This window comes from Patella vulgata, chromosome 3 (assembly GCF_932274485.2).
Source record: "Patella vulgata chromosome 3, xgPatVulg1.2, whole genome shotgun sequence".
In the NCBI taxonomy this organism is placed as follows: domain Eukaryota; kingdom Metazoa; phylum Mollusca; class Gastropoda; family Patellidae; genus Patella; species Patella vulgata.
In genome coordinates this window covers 42,537,057-42,545,814 of record NC_065881.2, presented here as the reverse complement: position 1 = coordinate 42,545,814, position 8,758 = coordinate 42,537,057, and the positions used below count along the sequence as shown (strand labels likewise).

Sequence of the window (8,758 nt, the reverse complement as noted above, 5' to 3'; positions counted from 1 at the left end):
TAAGGAAATATACACAACGAGTCAGGGACGCAATATTAAGATTTTTATACTCTGATCATGGACCTTATAATAGGTATTATAAGGTCCTATTTCAAAAGGCAAAGGTCCCAAATATGTATGTTTTAAAACTATATAATGTTAACATTCTGCTTAAATTAAATGAAAGCCTACATTTTGAAATATCAACTTAGGTTTACAATCTGGGTGTGATGAAATGACATTCGTACACAATTTGCCGACAATACTTTAATAGTGTGTCCTTGCCTGACAAAAGAAGGAAGTATCTCATTTCAATTTAAGTACTGTTTGATAACAGGGAAGTACATGTGATTTATTTGCGATCGAATAAGACCGGATTTAAAATTGTAGCGCCTGGTTTAGCAAGCACCAAAACGATGAATGTGATGGATAAAAACACGAAAGGGTAATTTTATAATTTTTAATGATCCTGTTATTCTTGACTTTTCCCAATGATGCTACACTGTTAAAATTATATGTATATTTACAGTTATAATTATAGTAACCAGTGGCTGCCAGGCAGGATACGCCCACATTTTGCAAGAGATGGTTAGTTTAGACTACTTTTTTATACATTTCACCGATATGGTTACTTGTATAGTTGAATTTTACTTCATATGCTTACATTCGTATTTCGTGTCGCATATAGCAGATCATGACTCATGCTGGCATTGCACAATGGTTTCTTTGGGTTGTATTCCTGATTGTTTTCAAATTTGAGTGAAGTCACTTTTTTTGAATTGTCTGTCTGTTTGTGTTTTCCTGAGTACGATGTCTTGTCCGTGTATTTGTTTTTGTGTAAATTTTGTGTGGTGCAGCCCCCCTGCACTTACTAGAGAACATGCTAAACAAAAAGCGATTTGTCGTACAATCAGGGGCCATACGATCCTATATGCGCAAATATCGAAAGGAACCAAGATCTTTGGGTTATAAACTTACGTTTCAAGTTTCATCAAAATCAGAAGAAAATTGTCACCTGACAAAATGGCCGCCCCTCGTTCGCAAATTATAGCGTCAAAATATTGTGTATCAGGGCTGTGGACCCTCTGGAGGTCACAATTTTCATCTGATTTTGATGAAACTTGAAATGCATCTTTATAACCCACAGATCTCGGTTCCTGTAGATATTTGCGTATATCGGATCATAACTTCTTGAATTATGGCCCCTGATTGTACGAAACATCGCGTTTTTAGCGTGTGGACCCCATAGAGGTCACAATTTTTATCCGATTTAAAAAACCGTTACAATATATCACTGTTACACCATAAGTATGGTTGAGTTCGAATGTCGTAAAAATCGGACCGAAACTGACAAAATGGCCGCCCCTCGTTCGCAAATAGTGTCAAAATATTGTGTATCAGGGTTGTGGACACTCCGGAGGTCACAATTCCCATCTGATTTCGATGAAACTTGAAATACATGTTTATAACCCACAGATCTCGGTTACTTTCGATATTCGCGCATATCGGACCATAACTTCCTGAATTATGGCCCCTGCTTGTACGGAAAATCACGTTTTTAGCTTGTGGACCCCATAGAGGTCACAATTTTTATCCGATTTAAAAACCGTTACAATATATAACTGTTACACCCTAAATGTCTGAGTTCGAATTTCGTATAAAAAGGGACCGAAACTGACAAAATGGCCGCCCCTCGTTCGCAAATAGTGTCAAAATATTATGTATCAGGGTTGTGGACCCTCTGGAGGTCACAATTCTTATCTGATTTTGATGAAACTTGAAATGCATGTTTATAACCCACAGATTTCGGTTACTTTCGATATTCGCGCATATCGGACCACAACTTCCTGAATTATAGCCCCTGATTGTCACAATTTTTATCCGATTTAAAAAATCGTTTGAATATATCATCATTACACACTAAGATCTTGGTTCCTTTTGATAATATTGCGGATACCCGAACTTAACTTCCTGGATTATGGCCCCTGATTGTTCGAAAAATCGCAATTTTAGCTTGCAGATTCTCTAGAGGTCACAATTTTTTTTCCGATTTTAAATACATTACCATTCTGCCATATTGAAGGTTGAATTCGTATTTCAGGAAAATCGAAATGAAACTGCCCGACAAAATGGCCGCTCTTTGTACGCAAATTGTGTAGAAGTGTGTAATACGAAGGCTGTGGACCCTCTAGAGGTCACAATTTTTATCCGATTTTGATGAAACATAAAACATATCTTTATATCCCAAAGATCTCTGCCCCTTTTGATATTTGCACATTTCAGGCCATAGCTTTCTGGATTATTGCCCCTGATTGTACAAAAAATCCCGTTTGTTTTTAGCTTGTTCTCTATCCATCTCTTGCAAAATGTTGGCGTATCCTGCCTGGCAACCACTGGTTATACTTTCGATGCCCTATCTACACTACACCTATCTACACTACAAGATCTGACCGTTTGTATAGCGATAGGTCGCGTCAGAGTTCATACGAGATCCTAGTGTAGTAAAGACAAGTGAAACTAAATTTTGAACTATAAAAACGAAACGAAATAGGATCTGTGTTTTAATATTCGCTAGGCCGCTACAATCACTGATAAAGATGACATCAATGCGACTTAATGAGTCTCAAATATTACCTTTTTTCCACCGACAAATTAAATTCTAAAACATTTTTTTGATGTATTAGAAAAATAAATAAAGACGTTTGACGTATTTGTAAGTAAAAATTATTTCCTATTTAGTATAAATTTATGGGTATTAAAATGACTAAAAGGCAGCATTCTGCCCGAGGCAGTAACGTCTTATATAAACAATGCACGCGACATTCAGCCAATGATTGACGCCGCGTGCTGTGATGGCACGTGTTAAAGGCAGTCATCTTTTACAGAGATATTAGAAGACTCGTAATTCTCTGTGAAACAGATTGTGGCCGTACATCTTAGAACTTTCTAAATTAAGATATGGTCCCGTCTGCCATTGATTTATTCTACAATCGGCAGCTATTATTAGCATAATCTGTTGTTAAAGACAAAGACTGTGGATGTCATATAATATTGTTTAAAGATAGCAACAAATTAAGAGTTGAAATTTGATCTCATCGTAATTATGGACGTTTAAGATTAAAAAGATGAAGTTTCAAGCTCTAAAGCAAACTCCATTAAAATCAACGTAGAAGACTATCTGGACCAAAAAAAATAGAAGGCACCCAAATATAGTCAAGATGCAGACCAATGTGTGATTTGTTTTTCTTTTGATTAAGAAGACGATAGAATGGAAATGGAATCAAAGATTGATGATTTTCAAAATGAAATACATGTATTGAATTATTTGAATGTTGTTATTTCTGATTTTTGTCAGACCAACGTCCAAAACCAATGAAACTATTGCAGCGAAACGGAAATGTTGAAGCTCGACTGACAATCAGATGCGCATAATCTACCGAGTGTATATATTCAGCTGAAAGGTAATTAATTATAGTAACTGCATGTATAGTCTTCTTTAGTGAAATTTGAATATTCGACAGTAAATGCACTAGAATCGACATCCATTAACCTGCCAGTAAAGCAACCAGGGACGAACATGTCGATTTTTTTTTTGGGGGGGGGGGGGGTGTTTAGTAAAAATGAAACCGACTGATGCACAGGTCCGTAATATGAGTGGCGCACTACAGGTATGCGAGCGTTCTATGGGGGGGGGGGGGGTCCAGGGACATGCTCCTTGCAGGTCACGATAATAGATAATAGTTCATCGAAATTTATCGTTTATTACCATTTTAAGCGATCAAACTTTCTAAAATTTCAATTGTCATTTGGAAACTTCTAGAAATCATGGAAACTTCTGGAAACAGTGTTTAGAAATAATTGGAAGATTCAGGAGGGTTCTAGAAAAAGTGTGGGCGGTTGATGAAAATATGAGGACATAGTCATATCTATGCTATTATGTACATATGTCATTGTATCCACCACGACAATATATCGAAGATAAAGGTCCATGCAAATGATGTAATTATTATAACTTTCATAAGTTGTCACAGATTCACAGTAGCCTACTTTGTAATTTTATAACATGGATTCCCATGCGTAGTACTCAATTTTACTCATATTTTAAGTGTTTTCTGACCATCGGAATTCTGTAGAATCTTCCCCCAAAGTCCAGGAATTGGCATTTCAGGGACTCTAAATTAAAAAAAAATGCCCCGGACCCCTCTAGAAAGCTAGCACCCGCGCTGCTCGACTCGTATTGGGGACCTATGCATCAGTCTGTTTCATTTTTGCTCCCCCCCCCCCCCAAACAAAATCGATAAGTACGCATCCGTGTGTTTGTGTACTTTTTGCTGCTGTTACGTAATTATGGATTTCTTCCCCAGATGTATTACGAGGTACGTTGTATTACACAACATTATTGGGTCAGGTCAGGGCACACGTTTTGTGTGATGACACCGTCCTGCAACCGGTAGAAAATTTTGAGTATAACGAAACAGTGATGAAAACCGTTATGAATTTTATGTCATTTCGGGTTTCATTTAAAACTGTAAATATTTTATTTATTTCAGATTGAAGTAAGTTAGACGCTGGAGATTTGACGATTATATATAGATTAAATTTCCCAACCAAAGAGCGGTAACGTGAAACTGTAAGTATGTTGAAAATCACTGTGGTAGGACGAAGGTCACAGATACATTACGTGAGTATATTGCATGATTTTGCGTTAAGTTGCGCAGTCTGGACGGGACTGGACTAGTAGGGTATGACTGCTGACGATTTCAGGGATGGTAGATGTCTAATCACTTTTTAGTATATTACAGGTTGCCGAGCCGCTGTACGTACAGACATCAACATCAGTTTAGAATGTATTGCTGTATAGTTTTTGTTTTTAATATTTTAGACACTATAGAACCAGTAACTAATGAAAGTTTGCAGTCCAGGAACGACATTGTGTGTTCCAAGAAGTCCATTCAACTGTTGATACCAAAGACATATTTACATTCCACAGAATGGAAATTAAACGACCCAGGGTGTAGAACCAGGTTTAATGGAACCCATATCTTAAAAGAGTTTGGTTTGAATGAATGTGGTACAACCGTTGAATTCAGCAACCATTCGCTGATCTTTCGAAATGAGCTACGTGGTTAGTAAAATCCGTTACGGTAATCATCCTTTTTATTATCAGATTATGTTATCCCTAGAAGGTTTACTCTGCCGTACTTGGGAGATACAACTCTTCGTGAAAATTACCTTTGCTGTTGAAAATATGTTGAAATTCACAAAAAGCGTTTCACATAGGTCATTATTGTTTTTGCCGGATAATGTTGCAGAGTGAAACTTTCTCAACATGTTTCCTATATCACCGTAAAAGAAAGCCGGTGTTAAACTAATTCCACGTCACCTTTCTCCAACTAATACAGCCGTATACTGATTTCTGTTTCGTTATTTGTATGTTTTATTTGTTGAATTTTCAGATGCTTACGGCTCATCTGCTGATGGTACTATCTCTATCGAGTGTAATTACCCGGAAACTCAAAATCTTTCTAATTATGACTTCCCAGTACGGGACAGAGTTGTGTTGTACGAGAAGAATAAAGGTCTGCTTGGTGTTATTAGGATGAATCAATATAGGAAAGATGATTTTACTGAAGTTGTATCTGAGTATCCTGCTGAGATTCAACCAGATGGTAGCATCAACATTCAATTGGTCATTGAAGAAAACCAATCGAAAATTGGAGTACGAGCCGAAAATTGTATTGCAACAACAACTCGATCTCCAGCCAATAACGAGAATACCAAACTATATGAAAATGGGTAACCAATTGTTACTAGAACCGTCTGTTAAATCAGCCGAACGTCACTTAAATGGTTTTGAATCCCTTCAAATATTGTTAAAGTTAAATCTCTAGAAGGAATATAAGTTAAAATAAAAAATGGTTCACTCGGTTCAGTAATTACAAAAATATGATGAATTGAAAGATTTTGGTATCCTCCAAAGGTCACAATGGTTTATTTGATTTTAATTAACGTTAAAATAAATGTTAATTAAACTAAATTCGGGGACAAATTCGACTTCGGTGGAAATCGGACCATGACTTCCCGTTTAAATTGTGAGTTTTCTAGTATGGCACGGTATCGGGTTCAAAATGCGATGTAGAATAAAAGTAGAAAATCAAAAGTAGAATGTAAAAAATAGAAAATCAAAAGTAGAATGTAAAAAATAGAAAATTAAAGAAATGGGAATTTTTTTTTATCTAAAAGCATTTGTGTATGGTGAAATCTGTAACTTTATGCATTTAATCTGCAAAAACATCAAGTTTTTAACATTAAACCGTCATAATTTTCCGTTGAAGGACAGAATTTCGACTATCTACATCAACTCTCGACTTTCTGCTTTCTACTATCAACTTTGACTCTTGACATTCTACTCAGATTTTCTACCGTGGATTTTCTCCAACATATGGTGGCTGATAGTGGTGGCCATGTAATTTCGCCATTTTCGTAACTCGACAATCAGACATCAGGTATCGGGTTCAAAATGCGATCTTGGATAAAAAGTAGAAAATCAAAAATTAAAGAAAAACTTTTTATCTAAAATGGTAATTTAAAGGTCGAAACCTATAACTTTATGCATTTAATCTGCAAAAACATCAAGATTTTCAACTTTTAATCGTCCTAATTCTAATTTCAAGGACAGAATTTATACTTTCTACATCAACTATAGACTTTGTACTGTCAACTTTGACTTTCGACATTCTACTTCAGATTTTCTCCAATAGTATGGTGGCTGATAGTGGCCATGATTTCACCGTTCTCTGTTGGTCCGTCTGCTCGTCAGGGACAAAACCCATCGATAATGTGCATTCCGCGATCTTCCGTTTGGAATGGATATTCTTTCAACAGGTTGAATAAAATGTTTGAATATTTTAGGTGTGAATCAAGAGTAGTTAGAGTTAGAAAAACCAGAAGCAACGAGATCAAATTCAGCTTCAAATTATCAGCGATCCCACAAAATCAAAGTACAATAGTTTCAACAGTATACGTACACTGTGAGGTAGCAGCTTGCAGTTTTCACGAATGTGATGCAACCTGCAATAACAGACGGCGGAAACGTTCATCACATCAATCTTATGTTATTACTACTGGTCCTATCATGTTTACTACCCTAAAAAGTAAGTTTACTTATTGCTGCTCCCACACTAGACCAATGAAGATGTGGATCCAACGTCTTCGTTTTAAAGAGGGTTAAATTGCTAGCAACGGCTAAGTTAATCAGTCGACGTTAGCTCGGCCAGTTAATCGAAAGTATAGTATCAGAAAGGCGCATTAGGCTGGGAGGGGGTCGTACAGACAAGAAAAGGCATAATCAGATATTACCATGTTGTATATTACAGGCTAGTAGAGAATACCTTTGCCACAGCGGCCTGGCCTTGGCATTTTATTTCTGACATTTATGGGGTTATCTTACTTCAGTCTTTTTATGGCCACAACCATATTGACACCCTAATCATTAATTTTTTTGACATTATTTTTCAGGAGAATCAGAAGGAAGTTCATTAATAGCTATCGCATGTCTGAGCTTGTCTGCATTAGCAGTAATAATCGCACTTATGGCGCTCATAAGCCGAAAAGTCCAGGCTTAATTCTTATAATGAACATTCGATGGACTGTTAGATTAATAGTCAATTTTTAAAAACTTTCATGGATCAGATTGGGCATAAATTAATTATAGAAATTACTACAACTTGTGAAATTGCCTCCCCTGGAAAGCTGTACGGGAATTGGCCCTTACATTTTATAATGCTTAAGTCAAATTTGACAATTTTAATGCTTAAATTAATTATATCATTTAATTTTACCTATATTATATTAACCATTGCTTATTATAAATTTAATCAATAAATCTGTTAATTTTATAAACATATCATAATGATGTGAAGTTAACAAATGAAAAAAAATATTATTTCAAATTCGTTTCTTTTGTCTTTTGTTTGGGACACCGTGGCTGAGTGAGTGCACTGGTTTAATAACGCGTTAGGAACAGAGTATAGTCATTTGAATGATTCTTGACGTGAATTTTGATCCATTTAAATGGTTATTCTATCTGTCTTAAATAAAACTTAGAATATATTATAAGGATCTACTTGGGTTATGGTCTCCGCTTTTTACGCAAAAGGTGTAATTAAGTCGCAGGCTTTCTGGTGTGATGAATTGGGAACATTAGAGCATTAAACCTAGCAATTGTGATCAATCTCTGTTGGTTCGTCTGTTCGTCAGGGAAAAACCATACCGATAATCAGCAATCTCCCCCAACAGGGATGTGAAGCATCGGGACCTTACAAAATGTGGATGTATCTTGCATTGCAACCACTTACTTAATAAATGTTGTGGAATCGATTGTCTAACTAAAGAAAATTAGTGAGTAATGCAACTGGCTGACAGAATGTAAGGTCAATTTCCAGATCCCTACATTTGATCCCATCTTTCTGTCAAAAAATGAACCAATGGCTGCCAGGCAGGATACGCCCATATTTTGCAGGAGATGGATAGAGAACAAGCTAAAAACAAACGCGATTTTTTGTACGATCAGGGGCAATAATCCAGAAAGTTATGGTCTGAAATGCGCAAATATCAAAAGGGGCTGAGATCTTTGGGATATAAAGATATGTTTTAAGTTTCATCAAAATCGGATTAAAATTGTGACCTCTAGAGGGTCCACAACCTTCGTATTACATACTTTTTCACAATTTGCGTACAAAGGGCGGCAATTTTGTTAGGCAGTTTCATTTCAATTTTC

At 36.3% G+C, this 8,758-nt stretch overlaps 1 protein-coding gene across 2 annotated transcripts; it reads left to right on the top strand.

Moving 5' to 3' along the window:
• Positions 1–282: 282 nt before the first annotated feature.
• On the top strand, positions 283–7,934 carry LOC126814897 (ZP domain-containing protein). Of its 2 annotated transcripts, XM_050540345.2 has the most exons (7): positions 326–424; positions 509–567; positions 3,335–3,440; positions 4,530–5,104; positions 5,436–5,775; positions 6,892–7,133; positions 7,498–7,934. In XM_050540345.2, the coding sequence occupies exons 4-7, from the start codon at positions 4,753–4,755 to the stop codon at positions 7,602–7,604; spliced, it is 1,041 nt and encodes a 346-aa protein (XP_050396302.1). In that variant the 5' UTR covers positions 326–424; positions 509–567; positions 3,335–3,440; positions 4,530–4,752; the 3' UTR covers positions 7,605–7,934. The 2 variants fall into 2 exon arrangements, with proteins under 2 accessions (XP_050396304.1, XP_050396302.1); XM_050540347.2 differs by lacking the exon at positions 509–567 and having other exon boundaries at positions 283–424.
• Positions 7,935–8,758: the final 824 nt, after the last annotated feature.

What these genes read in the sequence shown, in the direction of transcription:
- LOC126814897 (XM_050540347.2), top strand. Translation starts at nt 4,753, where the DNA reads ATGTCTAATCACTTTTTAGTATATTACAGGTTGCCGAGCCGCTGTACG. An exon ending in CTTTCGAAATGAGCTACGTG is followed by an intron (nt 5,105 to 5,435) that starts GTTAGTAAAATC and finishes TTGAATTTTCAG; the next exon opens with ATGCTTACGGCTCATCTGCT. An exon ending in ACCAAACTATATGAAAATGG is followed by an intron (nt 5,776 to 6,891) that starts GTAACCAATTGT and finishes TGAATATTTTAG; the next exon opens with GTGTGAATCAAGAGTAGTTA.